We start from the raw sequence: 22,627 nt of genomic DNA on the forward strand, positions 1-22,627 counted from the left end.
CTAAAGGTGGGGTTAGCCCACTTTGCAAAAATGCTGTGTAAAAAGAAAGTGGGCTAAGCTTAACCCCGTACTATAGGTGAGGCTAAATGGCAATTTAGCCCCACCTATAGTACGGGGTTAAGGAAATTTTAGCCTGTGTAAAAAGGGTAAAGGACTTGCTATTTTTAACACACAGTCAGTGAAAACCGGTTATGAGGATGGTCAGTTTGCTCCTACATCTTTAATTTGGTGTCGTGTGTAAGGTCGAAGTTGTTTCTCAGACCTTGAAGATGTAAGGATGCTTGGGTGTGGAATGAGTTCACTTACGTGAGATCAGCAAATTAATCTCTCGATTAAAAATGGAAGTAATTAAAAATACCCCTGGTAGATTAGGAGACAGGAATAGAAGCATGATTAAAAGTGTATGGTTTCTTTCTTTAAATATGGCTTAAGCTTCAGTGTAAGGGCAAGGATATGAAATATGATCAGATAGCATCACACAATTACAGAAGTGTAGTTGCCATTGATTTTTCTTTTTCATTTGCTGATTCTTTGTGAAATTTGAAGTATTCAAATCTTGTGCCCTCTCTTGGCTTTAGAATGTTCTTCAAACAATTATCCTCCAAATTTAGTGATTTGATATCAGAGAGCTACAAGATTATATCCTGACAATTCTATCCCATTTTAATGCTTTAGAATAGGTTTTATATCAAAAAGAATAAATTCATTTACAGCTTTATGAAAAAGCCGCCATGACAATCCATGTTTTAGAATTACATTAGTATGAGTGAGGTTCGTTCCGTTGGTAGGTCAAGTGTGATAAAATCTCTCTCCGGCTTTCAAGCTGTTCTTGAGGAAAATGACATCGGAGCTCCTATCTCCTCTTTTCTGATTCCATCATGTCAGGTAACTTGCTTGATTTGAGGCAGTCTGGTAGAAATTCCTTGGTAATTCTAGCTCATGTGTTGTTGGCAGAGGCAACATTACAGGGGGAGGGGCTAAGATTTGACAGGTAGTAAAAAAAAAAAGAGGAGAAAAGATAAGAAAAATAGGAAGAAGGAAAAACATAATTGAAAAGACATGTCTATGTCTTGTACATTGTGTACGTCCTTATACACCTGTTATTCAATAAAGAAAACAAAATTATGTTACCTTTGGGGTAGCTCCCCCCCCCACCTCTCTCTCTCTCTCTATCAAAATTCCCTCCTCACTTTATTCTATAATTTACTGTATGCGAACTGAGAAACAAATTTCATTTTTACAGAAATACTTTACAGAATCTTATGTTATATCTTTCTCATTTGACTTGGTCTCTATCCCCCTCTCTGTCTCTCTATTTTTTTTCTCTAAATTTTAAACATAGGCTTAAATATAGATACCAATTGTGGTAACAATCTCAAAATTAGTTCATACGGAATCCAATGAAATAACCACCAAAGTGTTTGTATGTATGAATAAAAAACATATGTAAAGTTTTTGTATGTATAAATAAAAAACATATGTGCCAAATAGCTCTGGAAGAAAATGTGTAATTGCTGAGAAATGAGCAAAATAAACGTGGAATTCCATCAAATATCAGGTATTTTTTGAAGCAATGTTGATACACTTTCCTACATGTGCTTCCCTGTGTTAATAATCATCAGAATTATTAATTTTCAGCTAAGATTGTGTGATTTACAAAGATAAGTTTACATTAATTTACCAGATCTAGATGTATCATAATATTTTGACAATTAACCTTGATTTTAAAGACCTTCTCATGAAATAATTGTTTGCTGCTACTACTGTCTTTTACCTTTAACCATTTTCTGACTCAGTGGCTATCTGATGTACATTGTATATACCTTCTTGTTACCAATTATCATTTTCTTCCTCTCTACCTTGCTCTCATCTCCTTTTTCCAATCCAGTGATTATTTGATGAACAGTGCACATATACCGTGTGGATACAATCACCCATCTTCTTTCTCTTTCCCTCCATCTCTGCTTCCGTCTCATTAATAATGTGATGCGCATCCCGCATTCGGTGTTGATGCCAATCCTCATCTTTCTCTCGTCGCACCCTCAGTCCTGGATGTTGTCCCGTGAGTGATGATTACCTGAAGCCCATCCCGAGAGGAGAGCTTCGGGCAGCCGAACATTCAAAGAGCCCAATTAAACTTGACAGTTTAAAAGTCTCCCAATTTCCCATCTAGACAACATAACTTAACCTTTTAAACCATGCTACAAAGTGCAACAGATTGTTTATATAAACTGCCCCTTGCAATGGATTTCGAGCTCTTGAAAATGTTGCCAGTTTGCAACCCGGCGCTACATGGGGGAAATGAACTCCAAAATGTCTTGGTGGTTCTTAAAGGTCTAAGGTCACCCCAATGAAAAGGTTATTTTCAAAGAGTAAAAATTTGCACATCGCCATTATGCAAATGAGTGAGCTTATGATGTCACTCACTATTTCTTTTTTTATGAAATGTCCAATATTTCAACATCCATGTTTGAAAATAAAGAAGCACTTCACTTAATCGTAAGAAATAACAATTTCAAATTCTCTTCGATTGCTAATTCTCATACTGTGTATGCCCCTATTGAAAATTTAAATGAGCTTGATAGGTACACTATGAATTAAGTACAAGCAGTTTACAATTCCCATCTGAATGAACTTCATCATCAAGGTTGTAAATGCAATAGATTGACGTCACCTCCACCAGTTGGACAATACTGATGAATTACACGCAGAGTCCTCTGTAATACCATAACATATATTCTAATCAATCATCATGCACAGACTAACATAACTGCAGGGACATTTTGATCTATCCATGGAAAAGTCACCGTTTCCGATTTGTGACATTTGAAGGTGAAATTGAAGCAGGCTCCTTCAGAGTATCTGAAATGCACTGCCTCCAGTCAGAATTCTGATTTTGGTGCTCTCGGTATGAACTTGTAAAAAAAGGGTATTGAACATTTACATTTATAAATTCATGTCACAGTCTTACAGAATAAAAAATTTTGGAACAAGGACATTTCAGATTTTTCAGTCTATCTTTAGAAAATTACAATTGATTCTGATTTGTGTCGTATAGATTGAGATTGGATGCCTTGTGAATTATTCAGATGCTTTCTGTCTTTGAATTTTCATTGTAAATGTCTACAAAAAAATATTCAGCTTGTATATTTACAAATTCCTATCATTTTCTTTTCACTTTTAATCAAGGCAAGCCGTGGAAAAGTTGTTGACTATGATTTATGAATTCAAAAGTGAAATGAAATCCTTAAAAAAAAATAATTAAAATTGGTTCTTTGTTAGTATTTTGCTTTCTGTAATAAAGTTCAAGGAAATTATGGATGATTTGAGATATTAAGAAGATCTAATATTGCATATATGTATTGCAATTATTAATTAGTTTTCACTCAAAAATGCCATATGGCAGGGACAAATGTAAATATGTAATCAACCCTTGAATATGACCGTTTCAGATTTATGACATTTGTAAGCAACATTACAAGTAAAAACTGTATGCATCACCATATAAACAAAGTTTCAAAGAATTTTAGGTTTTGGCAAATCTAAAGATTATTCCATTAATTTTTATTCATTTGCAGATAAATTTACAGAGATCATCATAAACCAATTAAACTTTTACTAGGTTTTCAAAAACTTGATCTCAGTCTCAAAAAATTGTATATTTTTGATAAGTGAAAACATGAATTGACGTTTGTGAGTAGCTATATCCTAGGGATATTTAGCAATAGACTTAGGCCTACTTTATGAACATTATAATTTTTGTTTAAGAGCTCAAACAAAATCAACCAGAGTTTTATGATTTAAACAACAATGTTCAATTTGTTTCTTTCAGGAGCTGGTGAAAAATGATCTGTCTACTATTAAAATTTTTACAATTTTGGGGAAAGTGGCATTTCAATTTCATAGATTTAAAAGACAAAAAAAATCACAATACATCGAAAGCTGCTCACATACATTGTATAACGTCACAAATAAAAATGAATTAATGAACTTGTAATAACTTGTTTAATCTTTTGTGGATTTTCCTCAAAATCAAACCTTCGCTTATATTTTTTATTATGTTTCTGCTGTTTTTTAAAAGGTCAATTCCACCCCAGAAAAAACATTGATTTGAATAAAGAGAGAAAATCAAACTAGCATAACGCTGAAAATTTCATCAAAATGGAATATGATATATTAAAGAAGGTTATGACATTTCAAAGTTTTGCTTATTTTCACAAAACAGTTATATGCACAACTCAGTGACATGCAGATGAGACATCCAATGACGTCCCTTACTCACTTTTTCTTTTTTTTATTATTTGAATTTAACAATAGTTCATTTTTTACAGATTTGTCAATAAAGACAAACTTGACTTAACCATATAGTATTAAACAATGCTAATTCCACATGTTCAGGGAGGAAGTAATAATTGTTTAACTTGGCAATGAGGAGAAAATTAAAATCTTTCACATTTCATTTACTAAAATACAAAAGAAATAGTGATTGGATGACCTCATCAGTCTCCTCATTTGGATACCAACTACGATGTGCATATAACTGTTCTTTGAAATTAAGCGAAATTTTAAAATGCCAGTGTTACAATGTATATGCTTGTTTGATTTTACTCTTTTTATTCAAATCAACTGTTTGTTGGAGTGGACTTGTCCTCAAAAAATTTTTTTTTGTCTTGGTGAACATCCCTTTCATATCAAGTACCCTTTAAATGTCAAGGATTTAAATTTTAAACCCACATCAGCTGTGAATAGTGACAAGCCAAAAAGTTGAATCTATTACTTTGAATTAAAGATAAATGCCAGTTGTAGTAAGGATCTCAAAATGACTTCAAACAGATTCCAAAAAATTACCACCCAAGTGTTTGTTTTTACAAATAAAAAATATGTGACAATTGGCTCTGGGAAAAAAGTGTGTAATAATGGAGAAATTAGCAAAATAAGCACAGAATTCCATAAAATGTATGATATTTTTCCAAGCAATATTAATGCACTGTCCCACATATGCCTTTTTGTATTAGGGATCATCAGAATTATCGGTTCTCAGCTAAGCTTTTATGATTTCTCAAAGATAAGTTTATTTCAATGTACCACATCTAGATCTGTGATAATATGGTGGCAATTTACGTTGATTTAAAGACTTTTTCATGAAATGATTTACTGCAATTACTATCTTTTAACTTTAAAATCCACAAGATTCAAGTCTAAATCCAATGTTATTATTCACTGCCAATCCATATTTATTTTAAGTCATTGAAATGGAGAGTATACGAGTTAACGAGGTTATGACCCTGCAACCTGTTCGAAGATCATTTGTATGCCATGGTAAATGTTTAGTTTGGCTGGCTCATCAGCAGACAGGCAGTTTGGTAGACCCATCATAATCATCATTGCCAAGCATAATTGAAGATGAAATTGAGCGTGGTAGATGTGGATTAGATTGACAGCTTGCTCCATCTCAAATCCTTTTAATCCTTGAGACTAACTAAACATTTCTCGAGGAGGACTATATTTCTGTGGTATTTCATTAATGGAAAATGAAACAATCTAGGAATTAGAATTGTCCTTGGTATTTTGTAATAATCCATTTCTTAGAAGCAAGAAAATGAGAATTAATCCGCATTGATTGATTCGTGTGAATTCAACACCTTACTGTCCGATAAATAGGTCATGACGAGACTGAAATGAAAGTCTCATTCTCACTGCTTTCAGTAAAGACTATGTTTCATTAAGCTGTCTGCATATTATTGCTCAAAAAATGATAAAATTGTTAACAAAGCTCTCGCTTTTTTTTCTGCATTTTAAAGATCAGTCATCAATTGCGAGACAATGTCTTCCAGGGACGATGAATGAGCATGTTGTTGTCAAAAATTTGACTGCAAGGGAACAGTCTTTAAAGTCTACCCTAACATAAAGTTGGTTTGAATAAAAAGAGAAACATCAAACAACCATAACACTGAAGATTTCATCAAAATCGGATATATAATAATAAAGTTATGACATTTTAAAGTTTTGCTTAATTTCATAAAATACTTATATTCACATCCTGGTCAGTATGCAAATAAGGAGACTGATGACATCATCAACTCACTATTTCTTTTGTATTTCATTACACGGAATATGAAATCTTCTAATTTTCTCCTCATTGTCATATGAAATGAAGTTTTATTTCTCTGTGATCATGTGTAAACTATTGTTTTAACATTTTTTTGTGCTAATTGGCAAATCTGTAAAAATTGAAATATTGTATAATTCAAACATTAAAAAACAAAAGAAATAGTGAGTGAGGGACATCATCGACTCCCTCATTTGCATGTCACTGAGTTGTGCATATAACTGTTTTATGAAAAATAAGTGAAACTTTAAAACGTCATAACTTTCTTATTTTACACCCGATTTTGATGAAATTTTCAGTGTTATGCTTGTTTGATTTTTTTCCTTTTTATTCAAGTCAACTTTTCTTCGGGATGGGCCTGACCTTTAAAAGGATGGAACATCAAAGTGCCTGAAAAATAGTAACCCCAGAGCCAGAGGTCCGACAAAGATTTTTGTGGATACAGCAGGATTTAATGTACCACACTTGGCAGTGACATACCCCGAAAGCTTTGTTTTTCTTTTCTATCTCCCGAGCTAGAATAAATTCACTTCGGAGGAATGAAGACTTGTTGGCTTGAAGCAGGTAGCTCTTTCGGAGTACTCTTCTGTTGAGACAGCTGTTCAATTTTGTTCATATTAAAGATTTTGAAGGCTGTCTGACCTTTTGCTTCTTTCATCAAGTAGTTATTCTAGGACCTCCTTCTTAACTCAACTTACATCAAATCTCTAAATAAATATTCTCAATCGATGTGGACAGATTGCAGTGCCGCAAATCCTTCCTATCTCTATCTGACCTTTTATCAATACAAAAATAATTGTAAATCAAAAATGTCTAGGCTTTATTAATTTATAAATTTAATTAGATTATGACTCAGTGCAATGAATGAAATCCAGCACATTTGTAATGAATACAATTCTACTGTACATGAAGATTTATATCGTAAAACATAAAGATGTTTTTATATAAATTACTTTTTTGTCATCTACATCATCAGATTTTTTTCCAAAAAAAAAATAAAAACATGTGGTAGTGAAGCATTGCACTTAATGCCGAATCATTTAGCTCCAAATTAATCATATAAATATTCATTACAAAAGTGGTGCTGTCCATTTGACTGAAAAGTGAATCATATTGTTACCATAGTAACAGTCGGACCAGTGCTACTCAGCCAATCATAATCAAGCACAGTTGTCAGATGACAAATGTTGATGACACGATCCCTGATGTATCTACAAAATGAAAGTGTGTTGAACTGTGTATATCTGGTGGAAGTGTGCTGCACTAAGGAATAGAAAGTTGCACTTTCTGCTTTATAATACTCATATCAGCACATCTAAATAAACAAGTTCTTCCCAAGTACATGATTAAACAAGCACAGGCCTGCACCAAACCGGGCTGGTGTTGGTGTTAATCAGTCTGTCATTAAAAAAAAACACTTGGCACTGAGTAGGTATTGTACTTCCATTTTTCAGTGAAAATCTCAAATATAGATATTTTGCCCAAATGCCTACAGAGTTTTTATGAGTTCCAGTCTTGCTGATGTGACTGATGTTTGTTTTTGCTTCGACACCAAACCGTTGTTGAACACTGTGACTGATGTTTGTTTTTGCTTCGACTCCAACACCAGTGTTGAACGCCGTGACTGATGTTTGTTTTTGCTTGACTCCAACACTGGTGTTCCACACTGTGACTGATGTTTGTTTTTGCTTCGACACCAACACGGTGTTCAACACCTTAATATGATCATGCAGTATGGATCAAAAGTCATTTTCCTTGCTTTGACCTGTGTAATTCATCAAAACATGAATAAGTGGGTGACCTTTTATCATGTGCTTACCAGACCGTAGTATGACATGCTTGATGCTTCATTGCTTCCAAAATAGGTAATCATATTCTATAATGAGATTAGATATAAATGTCTCTCTTTCCCTTCTATCTCTCTCTCTCCCTCCCACCTACATGTTCACTCACTTCGCATCATGATTAATAATAGAAATGGAAATATATTCATCAAAATCTGACAAGATCTTGGGCAACTTCTAATTTAAAAAATCAATCTTTTTAAATGTATTTTTTGTTTCTCTTTCTACAGTATATAAGCTTGCAAAGTTATGTTATTTATCCCATTATCTTTTTTCTGCAAGTACATGTATCAAATCTAAAATATCTTTCTTTCATATTCACCTCATCTCATTTAGTCTTTCTAATGCATACCTCTTCATTTGTCTTCCCCCAGAAACCCCTTCTTTCTCTCTCTCTCTCTCTCACTGTTTTTACTTTTCTTATCACTACCACCACCCCATGCACATTCCTCCTTTTTTTCCGCTCTCCCTTGCCCCGTTCTAATTCTCTTCTCTCTTTCACACACCCATCCCTCCATCTCTCCCTTGCTCAATCCATCTTGTGCTTTGCTTTATCCCTCTTCTCTGCCTACTATTCTCATTATGATCACTTATAATTAGGTTTGAGATGTAGTGATCTCCCCTTCCCCCCACCTCCACCACCAACTCTTCCATGCGTTCCCCCCCCCCTCCACCACCACCTCTTCCATGAGTTCTCCCCCCCCCCTCTCTCATCTCTGATTTATCCTTATTTTCTCCCATCCATCCTCATCATGATTTATCAGAATTGTCTCAGAAACTCTATCTGTGTGTTGATAATATCTAATCCCACGCTCCTCCGTGGAGACATCTCCTAGTATTTCACATTCTATTTGTACTTCTTCCACATCTAACTCGGATCACAAAAACCCTAATTATTCATAACATGTCTTGGGTTCCGCTTGCCAGGGTTGGAGCCGGATTATCAATTGACAGTAGCAAGAAAATCCTTTGCTGATTGCATGCATTTTGTGGGAAGCAGACCAGGGGCCTGTTGCAGAAAGAGTTGCAATCAATCGCAACTCTAAAAAATCATGCGCAACTTGATTTTCAACCAATCAACAACGTGTATTTGGGACTTGGGATTGACTTTTTGGCTTGCGTTTAAACACAACTCTTTCTGCAACAGGCCTCGGGGGTTGTATCAATCTGTAAAATGTTTAGATTTCAAGGCCCCGTAACACAAAACCTTGTAATTGATTGTAATACTAATGATAATTGATTACATTATGTGCAGTCAATTTTTAAAAACAGTTTAAATCATATTAGCAGTCACAAAGCTTTCTGTCACAGAAACATACATGTTCATGAAAACAGAAGCTTGTTTTTAAAAAAAGCAGACTGATGTGATGAAAAATTCATCCATGTATACTTCAGTTTCTGATTAGAGTTAAAGTGTATCATTTTCAATATTATCTATTGTTATTCCAAAAGTTTCAAAAACTGGGGCGAAGGATTTGCTTTTGCATGCCCCACCCTGTGGAATAGCCTTCCTGAAGACATAACAAAATGTTCCTCTGTCGTGACTTTCAAAAATCTTCTAAAAACTTTAACTCTTGGCTCTTTACCCGCCTTGAGCACTATACAGAGTGGATTTGGCTCTTTATATTAAAGTCACATTATTATTATTAAAATTACTTTTCAATTTGTTTTTATGCCTATTGTCTATTTTCTGTGTCTGAAATTGACTCATTAGTAGTCTGAGCATTTTTTTTCCTATTATCTTTTAATATTTGCAATGAAATAAATTGTTGATATCCTAAGAAAATTGTCATGATTTATAATGCCTTGTTTATAAAAATAGTATTTTTCTTCCTATTTTGTTTGATTTACAGGGATAGGAGAAGTACAAATCTCCTTGGTACATACAAGGAATCACATTCAGATGATATTACACAGGTTAGTATTGTGATAACATTGACTATGTAAAGCCATTATTCCAAAGTATTATGAAGTGCTGATAGTCAATTTTTTTACCTTTTTACAGATAATATTAGTTGCACATGGAAGAGTTTTAAAAAATGATTTTGTGATGAAATGAAGGGAAAGGATGGTATGAACATGTATATTATGAAGTGACTTAAAACAAAGTCTTTGGTATATTTTTGCAATGTATGTCCAATGAGAAAGATCATTGCTGGCATTGATTTAAAAAAATGTGTGAACTTTGAACTAATTCCTGTGAATAGAGTAAGTGTCCATTTTATTTCATCTAAATTCCATCTTTTCTAGAAAAATTTATTCTAAGATGAGATAAAGTTCAGACAATGAACGCCAATCCTATTCATCTGTGAAGGGATTACAGGCAAGGAGGGGATACTAGATTATGATGATGTTTCATTCATTTTATTCTAATGAAGATTCTGGAAATGAGCGAACAAAATAGTGTGAAATTTAATTATTTGTTGGTGTTGAAGTTTGCAATTGTGCGGCCCAGTAATGCATTGATGAAAGCATGTGAAACATTTGGTAATATAATATGCACATGATTTGTTAGAATTTGTGGTAATAAAAAATTGTATTTTACAAGGCTGAGTGCTTGATTGTAATAAGATATTGTATAAGGTATCATTGAGATGTGATTAGAGTCATAATTATCCAATGATCTTTCAAAATCATACCTTTTAATTGCAAACACCTTCTCTTTCATTCAATATGGGCAGAACAATCCTTTTGTCATAAAACAGGTAAACCAATGTATGCATGTAATGGAGTAATTTGTTGAAGTATTTTGTTTTTTGACATATTTTTGTTGTGTATTATTGTGTAGATATAAACTTTTTCAGTGTCTGGTTTTTTTTTACATCTATTGCCCCTGCTTACAATGATAAAGGTATTAAAAATTGTAGAATAAATGAGAGGGAAGGAGAACAAAAACATCTTTTCATTCTGCTCTGTGGTAGCATATTATAGAGAAGAAATTTTCTGTTTAATTTCTAATCCTCCCTTTTCTTGTCTGCTCTTCTCTCTGATGTTTCGTTATTCATTAAGTATACATTTTTTTCCTACCTCAACTATGTCTGTTATTACATGAATCCTTGATGCAGCTTTTGTTATTTAAAAAAAAACATATTCTCTTCATTCTTTCTCTGTATGATTTATGCATGCATTCAGTGTTACTATTGTGTGACAATCATTCCAATGGTTCACAAAATGAGCCCATTGCTGTCGATGATGACGTCCATCTCCCAGCACACCTCTATTATCCTATCTTATGAATATGATATATTCTGATAAATTATTCACACATTCAACGTGTTAAGCATCTGGCCATTGAAGTCTAATGATAGACATGTGTTAAATGGTGATTAGATGCTTTGTGTACCTTTGTGCACTAGTGCGTCTTTGTGTCTTCGATCACCTTGTAAACATGTAAAGTCATTTAAATTGTAATTATTAGCTGGTGTTATTTCCAGATTAATGTGGGGAGGGGGCATAGTTACACCATTTTAAAGGGACTCCCCCTCCCTCTCCCCATCTTTATGTTGTTGAATGCCTTGTATCCATGTATAGTCATTGAAATTATCAGCTGATTTTTCTTGATTTCAGGGATGTGGAGGGATGGGGGCTTAGTTATACACCATTTTAAAATGACCCCCCCCCATCTTTATATTGTTGAAGACCTTGCATGCTTGTATAGTCATTTAAATGGAAATAATCAGTTGATATTTAGATTAGGGGATGAGGAGGGGAGCATTTTGATTTACTTACACCATTTTCAAGGGGATCCACCAATAAGATGGGTGATTTAAAGCTGGAAATTATATCATCTAGTAGGGTAGACAAGCAAACTTATTTAAAGTATGATACAAATTTAGCTGTAGAAAGTAGTAGATATAGATTATCAGGGCTTTAATTGATCCAGGCTATACTTTAGTCATGGATTCCCTGTTATCTGCCCTCAATCAGTTCACCTCTTCTTGCTCTTGAAACCATTTGTGTCAATTTAAGGACAAGTCCATCCCAACAAAAAGCTGACTTGAATAAAAAGAGAAATCCCAACAAGCATAACACTGAAAACTTCATCAAAATCAGATGTAGAATAAGAAGGTTATGACATTTTGAAGTTTTGCTTACTTTCACGAAACAGTTATATGCACACCCTGGTCGGTATGCAAATGAGGAGACTGATGATGTCATCCACTCACTATTTCTTTTGATTTTCATTATATGAAATATGAACTTTTCAAATTTTCTCCTCATTAATATGTGAAGCAAATTTTATTCCCTCCCTGAATCTGTGGAATTACCATAAAAATAATTGTTGAATGCTTTATGTTTCAGTCACATTGGTGATTATTGTCAAACCTCTGATAATTATAAGATTGTATGATTCAAACAATAGAAAACAAAAAAATAGTGAATGAGGGACATTGTCATTCTCTCATTTGCATATCACTGAGTTGTGCATATAACTATTTTGTGAAAAATAAGCAACACTTTAAAAGTGTCATAACTCTTATTTTACATCAGATTTTGATGAAATTTTCAGCGCTTTGCTTGTTTGATTTTTCTCTATTGGCTTGAATCATCATTTATCTGTGGTGAACTTGATCTTAAACCGTTGCATTTAAAGCTGCATATTGACACAGCATACTATGCAGCTAAGTATTTGGTTGCAATCAAACTATTGCCTACAAGCTCATCGGATCTTGTATAAAGTTGCGCACAGTAAAGCAAGCTAAAACAAGGTAATTTGAGGTAAATCGAGCACTAATATGTGTGCTATCCACTCGCTCTTCCTCATACTTGCTCATTGCCACTCGTCTTTTGATCGTATGAATTTTGGTTGGGTTCATTTGCAGATGTATGCAAAATTGTCAAACTATTGAGCTAGAATGTGAGGCCTCTGCGTTAGTCTGCTTATTGACCTCGTATTAGCTTGTTCTATTGCGTTGTGTTTCATTTGAATGCGTTTTTCTGCGTTCATACAATCCGCAGCTGAACGGAAGCCCCGAACACAAAGTTGAGAGCCAGGTTTTATAATATCTCCCATTTGTGATGTAAAGCACCATATAAATTGCCCTGAAAACATTTGAAGTTTAAGGCTTGTTACTTTGACAAGGTTGCTTTAATAGGAGATAAATATGATTTTGGTTTAATGCAATAATTTTATTCCTTCAGGTCAAATTTCACCCCACCAAATCATCAAGTTTAGCAACAGGATCGACCGATGGGCTTGTCTGTGTGTTCGATACGAGTCAAACGAATGAAGAAGATGCCCTTGTGACGACGCTCAATGCTGAATCATCAGTGGTATGTTACTTTAGTCTTACTATAGCAATGAATAGTCAATCCAATTCCATTCCAATTTCCTTTTGTATTTGGAAAAACCATACTTGAGATTTCTATTCTCATTCCATTCTATTTGAACATATTCATCATCCTCATACAAAGGCTTTGCAGTAATGCAAGAATGCATTATTTTTACTGAAACATTGTACAGTAATTTACTAATGTACATTTATCTGGAAATAAAAATAGGATAACTTTTTGATGATTCAAAATGCAGAAATAGAAGCTCAACCTTTATTCAGTATGAATAAACCAATTGTAAGCAAAAATCTCTGAAATAGTGATTAAAATTGAAAATATTGAAATTATTTCAGTATAAGAAACAAGAGTTTGTCATCTAGGCAAGACTGTAGCCTTCCTGCTTGCCAGTTATCAGGAAAGATTTATGATAAAGCTGCCTGTACGGGAGGTTGTTTTTTGTAATGAATTTCAAATCGATGGGTATGACTGTGTAAAGTGCCTGGAACCTTGTAGGATCCTCCTATGAGTTATTGTATCTAATAAATGTGAATTGCAAATATTAGTTATGGGTAGGTTGAGACATGCAATAAATGTGACCTTTATGGATAGGTCGATGCCACAGACTGGCTCTAATTCTTATTCTATCAAGACATTTTAGTCAGTGGTGTTAGGGGGACAGGGGAGCATGTCTTGATATGAATGTACATCCATGAATTCATTGATTTCTTGACAATTTGGTGTGTTCTCCTTTGTTTACAAAGGACATTTTGCTAATTTTCATTTTCTTTAGAAAAGAATTATGACACTGATGGATTTCCGTAGAGTTATGATTGATTGGATCAGTCGTAACTCTTTGTGAGACGGGGCCCTGGTTTTGGCAGAAATTCTATCATCATTAATTGCAATGCTACACATGTTACATGTAGCTGGTTTAAGAACCTACATTTTTTGCTGTTGTGATGATTGTAATAATGATTCTAATGATTTTGATTACAATTTGTTCATAACAGAGCCATATTGATTGGTGTGGAACAAATAGTGAATATCTCTACTGCTTAACTCATACGGAAACCATCAGAATATTTGATGCTGTTGAGGTAAATATTCATAGAAATTAGAATTTCAAAAAAAAATTTTAATTGGTGAAATGAATTTGAATTTGTCAACTTTGTATTTTTGAGCAATTGCTTTTTAATGATTATTGGATATAACTTCCGTCGTATAAATATTGTTAAATTTCATGATCACATTTACACACATCACCTCATAATCATTTATGTTCTCCTATATTCTGTATTATATTTAGTTCATCCCATTCCTGGCCTCATTGCCTGAAAAGATAAATAATGATGAATGAATTACTGAAGCTGTTAAAAACTATATTTATTGTAAATGATCAAATTAATCAATTAAAAATAAAGAATGGTAATAGATTCACAAATAAATGAATACATTGAAATCCATTAAAATTCTATTTGTTCTATTCAAATTGTCTTTATCCCTCTTTCTCTCTCATCACATCGTTATTTCTCTCAGGCCATGGGATAGACCTTGGTACTTCCATATGCTCTTTTAGGATGATTTTTGTTTTAAATGAGAAACGATAACCTGCAGGACTGGCCATAGTTAATGGGTTAAAAAGTTCATTACTATTGGAATTTAATATCACTATTCATTTCCAAATGTTTATGTAATATATGTATTGTCAATCTTGTTAATTTTCCTACTCTCTTTCCCAGTCATCAGAAATTACCAAATTTGACTCAGTAAGGGAATCATTAATGGTAAGTAAATGTGTGTAGATTCTACAATTATCAAAATAGCCCTGATTTGATAGCATCCAAGAGAACTTAAATGCATTTTAGCCAATGACATATTTATGTATGGTATCCCCCCCTCCCTGGAGCCAGAATTTTACAGAAGAATACAGAGAAAAATACTTAAGTATGAACTGTAAAAAACTATTTCTTATTTTTCATTTGCATGTCAAAATTCTCACCATATCCTTGATCTTCCCTTGCGCTGCATGGGGAATGGTTGCAATAATCATGTATTATTTCATTATTTTTTTAAGAATTATCTTAACTGTTGTTTAATATTGAGTATAAAGCATCCTGTAATTTTACATCCATGTCTTAAAAAGAGGTAATTTGTTGTATGATCATACCATATAACATTGATGTTTACACATAGAATTTTGCATGCAATTTACCTTAGCAGATTACTTTTTTACACTTGTGGGTGAAACAATACTTCCTCTGAAAGCATTGGGAAAGCATGACTCATTTCTAAGACATCTTCAGCTTACATATTTAATTATTATTTGTTTGTTTACCTTTACAGGAGGATCTATGTAAGGTGGACTATCTGGTTGATTGTTTCTATCATTCTGGTCTAAAGTCGTTAGTAGTTCTAGGAGGAACAGTAAGGTAATTTATTGGATCAATTTGTTTGAATTTCTTTATCGTAATTTTTCTTTTTCTGTGTTTACAAATTTTAGTGGACATATATTAGGATGATTCCATGCTGTGTCGGGCAGGATGTAATGACATTTTACGTCTTTTTGACATGAAAACGAAAGAATATTTTCTTGATTGATAGTGATCCTTTAGGAGTACTAGAAGGGGAACAAGACTGAAGACTTAACTTGACTCAGTTACATATATTTTTCAGTTGAAATGAAAAATAGTACCATGTCGTTCGGGACTCAAAAATAACAGAAAAAAAATTACATATGCATCTTCATGTGGACGAGATCTTCTGAAGAATGACACTTTTTTTTCTAGTGTTTGAACTTTCCTTAACGATGAGCGTAAAATTATGAATCTGACAAACACATCAATCCAACCCAAAAATATGTTAGATAGATGGATGAGGAAAATCTCTACGAACATAAATCACTAATGATTTTAGCATTTTATTTGTCAGTTTGTGTACATGCATTTGATGTAACAAATGTTGCGATGCTATGATTGATATCCTATAGAAAAGTATAGATTTCAGGTATAATTTATCATAAATTCTGTTGTTTGTTGGTTACAGCGGTGACTTGCATCTTCTAACTGTTGGGAGAGACAGACTTCATTTTGTACATTCATTGAAAGGAACTCATAAAGGAGTAGTAAGGTGTCTTCACTGGGATGATCAGGTCAGTATAGGGGTTTGAATTTGAAAAGTTATTTATTAAAAACCACATAGCAGCCCAAAGCTGAATTGGATGGAATTTACATTACATGATACATTGCAACAAAAATATATGTATAAAAATCATAACATCTTCAAATCATAAGCAAAGATTGATAACAATGGAAGGGGAAAGAGCCAGCAGATTGGTTGAGAAGGCTGAAGGCTATACTGATTCACCACGGTAATTATACAGCACAACCATCTATCCTACCCAAACCTGGCCTAGTTATACAGTGCGTCCCACAAAAAACGAAACTATGCGTGAATGAGGAATAATCTCAGCAATATCAGATGAAAGAGGACATTCTAAGCTTTACATTGGTAGGTCATTTGTCTATTGTATTTGTGATTCAGTTATGATAAATCATCGCTTAATCTCGGTTTCGTTTTTTCTGGGACGCACTGTACAATCAAGAGGTTTCCGAGTAGCTGAACAATCCTCTACTAATGGGATATAATGTGTATAAAAGTTAGTATAATCAATTGCAGTTTATGTTATGATGAAAATAATATATAAATTCATAAGATTGGGGAGACGTCAAAAATATTTAGTGGTAAATCTGCAATTTGAGTTAAAATGAAATATTGTAGTGCTTCATTGATGTACATCCAGAGTTCAGAGGCTGGAGGGGGTATATAGAATTCATACAAACATGGTAGAGCTAATTATTACAAAAAAGAACTGATTAAAATCATTTGTTTGCACAACTTTAAAATGGATTTATAACAGATGTGTAAGATGTTGTTTATCTCTTAGTGGGACATTTTTTTCCATGAATTTTGTAGTCTGATTGGTCAATTTTTTTGTAAGACAGACCCACATAATTAATTTGTCGAATGGGTCAGACGGGTAATATGAGCCCTCAGCTGAATTAAAAATTAACAGAATTACAAGACACTAATCAATAGATGTATAACTTTGGACATTAAGCTGGTATTCTTGCAGTGCACCCAAATTCAATACTATACAAGTATTTGTTGCTCATGAAGATTACTGTGTATATTATCATTCCTGAAGTGCTTCACACACCGGCCCTTATATCGTCTGGAGGCATGGGTGAGGGGAGTTAGGTTATGGCATCAATAGCTTTGACCTGATGTTACTGCACTGAGATTTAATCATTTAATCCATGCATACTCTACATCTTCATTTTCAAGGAGATGTTTTAGGATATATTAAGTCATATTCCATCCTACATGTAAGTGTATTTTTGGGGAGGGTGTATCAAAACTGTACAGTCAAGGGTTGATAATTATATATATTAGACTCTGTTCTCATTACGCTTTCAAAAACTAGTTTACTGGAAACCGGTTCAGGAAACCAGTTTGGAAGATCGCTTTGCTAGCATTCCCATTTGATCACACAAAAGTGGTTTTTAACGTCGCTTTACGTAAAGCAATCTTGTTGCTATGGTTCTCTCAGTGGGGTGGCACATTTCACATGAAATTCAAAACCACACCGTAGGCATTCTACACCTGTCGTGTGGAGTAGCGTGCTCAAAATGTGTGAAGAATGGTTGTGTCCTCACTAATGCTAAAACCAGATTACCGAGACGAAGCGATCTTGAAAACTACTTCGCAAGATGGTTTTATGAATCAGTTTGGAAGATCGTTTCAACCGTTCTCATTACATGTTAAACTAGTTTCAACTATTAAACTAGTTTCCAGTAAACGAGTTTAAGGAAGGTAGTGAGAACGGTGCCTTACATGACTTGGGATATGTTGATTCATCTGAGTAAGTCTGTATTTCATTCTAGACGCAGACATTGATCACAGGGGGAGAAGATTCTGTGGTATCGTCATGGCAACCTGATAGGACTGCCAATCAGTCATCAACAAAGAAGAGCACACCAGCACCGACGAGTAGGATTCGGCAAGGAAGGAGAGCAGAGAAGAGAGGCTCACCGGTCAAGGTAATGAGTACAAAATGTTGTCATTAATGAAGCATTAAATGAGAAGAAAATTGGAACAAAAAATTGAAAGTTTGAGAAAATTTCAGACATTGGATATGATAAGTTTTTTTCTTGAGAATCACCTCACTTTTCTTGAAAATATTTCAATTTGGCATATTTGACAAGTGTTTTCCTTTAAAAGTGAAGATACGTGAAAACTATTTTTATAGAAATTTGGGGAGAAAGAAAATAATTGGGAAGATTACATTCTAAATTAATGATAGAGAAGAGTTAAATTGCGAATCTGAAAAAATAAATAATTTTAAAATGACACAATTTAAAATATCAAATTTTATATGAATTAAGTTGTTAAAATTTTCAGTTTATTTGATTACAAAATTTTGTTTACTTTATTGATGCTGAAAATCTAAGGATGAAATATGTTATCAGTCATTATATGATCGCATCTCTGTACTTTATGCATTGTTTTGCATCCCCCTTTGCTCTGTATCAAATATGTTATTCTCTTTCTTGTTGACAAATATTTATCCACATATTATTACCACAAAAAAAATAGTTTTTATGTATTGTGCCATTTGATTCAATGCAAGTAGATAAAGTATTTAGCTTGCCTAGTTTCTTTTTGTTTGTATTTTGTTTAGTTTCAATCTAGTTGGTTTGAAATATCAATGCACCCCACAAAAAATACCCACTCATAATCAATGAACAAACATTATTAAGTAAAGGTCATTATCAGTGGCATGGTCATTCACTTTCAGTTATGATAGAGACAGAAATTTAATACAATCCAAACCATGAACTTCATTGTATTTAATTAAAATCAAAATACATAATAAACACAATTCTGATGAAGTAGTGCTATGAAATACTAGGTTTTGTCTGCAAAATCAAGCATTTGTTGTGTAAACTTGTTAGCACATGATATGAATATTGTCTTTGTTATGTGTTTTATTGTTGTTTACTATGGAAGCTATAAAGTGCCAATCAGGTGACTAGATCTTAGATCATGTCATGTCTACATGCTTTTGAAAAGATGAACGGATGAAAAAGATCTTGGATCTTGTCACGTCTGCATCCTTCAGAAGAGATGATGAGATGACAAATCTTGAATCCCGTCATGTCTACATCATTTTGAAGAATTGATGAGATGATAATTTCTGAGATATCCTTGTCTCTACATCTTCAACTTGTCATTAGATATCATCTAGTCTAAATAATGCAGATACAATGAGATCCTATATCTCGTCATCTGATCTCCTAGACATCTTGGTGGCACTTTGAAGCTTCTATACTCTACTGTTCTTGTTCTGCACATATTTTCTTGCTTGCTTATGATTTTTTTCTTTTCTTTTTTTTCTTTTGTTATTTCTCTTTTCCTGTCTGCTACTACCATCTATCTGCAGAGCCAACCTGAGAAAATTGCCAAAAGACTGCAGAGGATGAAAATACAGCATGGATCAAAACCATATTCACCCTAAACCTGAAATCAAAACACACTAGTTATCGCTCATGTCTCAATGTTTCAATGTTTGGTTCTGTCATTTTTTGGCTGCTCTGTAAATGCGTCTTATATGTATTGTAAATGTTTATTGTTAAAGGAATGTGCAATATGAAATGACTTTTTTTCAGTTTCATTGTCAATTGCTTTTCTGATATTGAATGAAAGGTTACTGCACTATCACAATCAGAATCTCTTCAAATTCTTGATTTTAAACAGTACCTATGAAAATGCAATATCACTTTGTAGAATCTGATATGTTTGCTTGAGGTTGCCAGATATAACAACTGGCAATGCATGCAGACTGCTAAGTAGTTAAAGTACTTATATCATCCATGAACTTGAGAATGCTAGTGAAATGGTCCATTCTTTTCAGATCTCACCCTGAAAAGGGAATATTTTGTTAATGATAATGATGTTGGATTTCAGTGTCAATGTTGGTCATATGTGGTTTTGTATGAAGTGTTATACAAATGTTTGTACAGTCATACCTTTTAGAGTGTCTGCATAGATGTACATTGTACATGTATACTTGTATTGTATGGATCTGATGTGAGCTGTCTATCCTAAGATTCTAAGTAATCTTGATCAAATATGATTATATAGGCTTAATGTTGATGAATATTAATGGTTGTAATGGAATCATAATCCTTTTCTTTCAGTCTGGCATCATAAGTGTTTCTAAACACTGTTATTCCCAATTTAGACAAATATAATTGCAATAGGGGTCTTTTACTATTGTATTTTTAATTTCTTTTGAATTAAAGAATTCTGGCAAATATTTTTGTGATTTTATTGCACTTGATTATTTTCTTTGAATTTTCTGGCGTAACACATTTGGATATGTTCACGCCTACTATTAACTCACATAACACTATCACTGTGTATCCATATATTGTTAAGATTATATTGACCAGTAAATGATCAAAATTGTTTATTTTCAAATTTTTTATTCCATTTATCGCTAGCATTTTATATTATTGGGGACAAGAATTTATGGGCAACCCTTTATACCTCTTACTCAGTCAAGTGATACAGAAAGATTGATTATTTTTATTTGTCAACAATACATACAGGGCTGGTCACAATGTTGCTGGAGTTGTTTTCAGTTCTTCTTAAGTCCTGGACCTAACAAGCCTAAGTCAAGTGTTGTGATAACTGGACAGCCTGTCTAGACCTGGACTAATTAAGACATGATTCTGATCACTGGACAGCTTATTCTAATTATGCAGATGTCCTGGACCAAAATGGATATAAGACTGTGATATACTGGACAGCATTAGCCCAGGACCAACGGATTAAGGGGTGTGATCATTGAAGATCCTGTCATTCTTCAGAAATCCTAGACCACATGAGCCAATCTGTCGAGTTCATAAGGATCTGGGACCAAATAATCGAGAGTGAATGTAAAAAACCCTGGCTCTAGTTCATTTTCATGAGAAATGCTGGTAATTACTAACTGGAGAGAAAAATCTGGTCCAATACTTACCATGTGATACTGGGTTATTTACCTGTTTAGTTATAGCCTGAGAAGTTAAATATTATTCCAGAGGTATGATTTTCAATTATTTGATGAGTTTAATCCACTTGAAACATATATAATGAATGATAGAGGAAACATTGAATGATATCAAACAAGATTGTTGTCTGCTAGTTTCTTTCATTCAGAAGAAGCCATATAAAATCCTTTTTTTTTTCAAAAACAAACAAAAAATTACTTCTGATCTTGAATGTTTTTAATGAGGATAAGAAACAAAATACTATAATATTACATGTATTTGTTCTCATTTACTTATTTACAATGAATGTATTTTAATTTTCATACCATGTTCTTTGAATTAGCAAAGTTGTTTATTCACATATTGGCTGATTATTTAGGTTGCTTTTGTGATTCCGAATGAGTCAGATATGATTGAATTTAGCTGATGTAGTCCATTAATCTCAATTAATATTCATTTAACACTTTAAGCTAAGTAGCTATGGCAGCTGTCCTCTTCATTGCTTCAGCTTAACCGTTTTTGTACAAGTGAGTATTTTAATCAATGTAAGATACACTGATTCATCAGTTTATAATGTGGATTCTGAATATCTAGAACAAAGCCTTTTAATACTTATTCTCTCATTGATAATACTCATATATTAAGCAGGTCTATGTGTTTTCAATTGTGTATACATTCCTTGTGTTTTTGAGGCATTATCGTATGAAGTCAGTTATCTATTGTAATCAATATGACTGAGTAATACAATTAATGTGGTATATTGATTTGAAGTCTAGTTATATTCTGTATTTTCTAATTTTAGGAGGCAGGCTGATCCCTCCCTCTCAAAAAAGGTATAAGTTTTCAATGACCATGTGGACTGCATGTCAAGAAGCTATTGTTATTATTTTTTTTGTACAAAGTAAAGTATTTATGTTCCTGTGTTATAAAACACGAAGACCATGGTTTGAGCTGGCCCATTTTGGCGGGGGCACTGTCACCTCTAGAATTTGATTCTTATGCAGTGCTTCCCTTAAAATCATCTTGTATAATGAGTGTCCTTTGTTTTTTCATTAAGGTTATTACAAAGCATGAGCTGACTCAAAATACATTAAAAATCAAAATTAATGATCTTGGTGTCAATTAGTTGTGAAAATAATGTCCACATCCCACAGGGTTTACAAAAAAGGTCACTTTTTATAAGTCGTTTAAGCATTTCTGAAGTTGATTTGTATTTTTTGTTGTATGAACTGCACCTCCATTGTGAATTTGTATGATCAATTGTTTTGTATCCTCTTCTATGAAAATCAGTTTAAATTCATCAA

General features: G+C 33.4%; 1 protein-coding gene across 3 annotated transcripts in view; it reads left to right on the plus strand.

Moving 5' to 3' along the window:
- Positions 1-22,627, plus strand: part of LOC121407146 (WD repeat-containing protein 89-like) — a 64,927-nt gene extending 42,300 nt beyond the window's left edge. Inside the window, exons 7-15 of one of the 3 annotated variants that reach the window (XM_041598085.1) lie at positions 9,807-9,870; positions 10,635-10,658; positions 13,096-13,227; positions 14,238-14,324; positions 14,967-15,011; positions 15,571-15,656; positions 16,270-16,375; positions 18,171-18,326; positions 20,901-22,627. In XM_041598085.1, coding sequence (XP_041454019.1) covers positions 9,807-9,870; positions 10,635-10,658; positions 13,096-13,227; positions 14,238-14,324; positions 14,967-15,011; positions 15,571-15,656; positions 16,270-16,375; positions 18,171-18,326; positions 20,901-20,999 — 799 coding nt within the window. In that variant the 3' untranslated portion in view covers positions 21,000-22,627. Of the gene's footprint in view, positions 1-9,806; positions 9,871-10,634; positions 10,659-13,095; positions 13,228-14,237; positions 14,325-14,966; positions 15,012-15,570; positions 15,657-16,269; positions 16,376-18,170; positions 18,327-19,729 lie in introns of all 3 variants that reach the window. The other 2 variants (XM_041598086.1, XM_041598087.1) reach the window with 2 other exon arrangements.

The sequence above is a fragment of the Lytechinus variegatus genome, chromosome 2 (assembly GCF_018143015.1).
Source record: "Lytechinus variegatus isolate NC3 chromosome 2, Lvar_3.0, whole genome shotgun sequence".
Lineage (NCBI taxonomy): Eukaryota > Metazoa > Echinodermata > Echinoidea > Temnopleuroida > Toxopneustidae > Lytechinus > Lytechinus variegatus.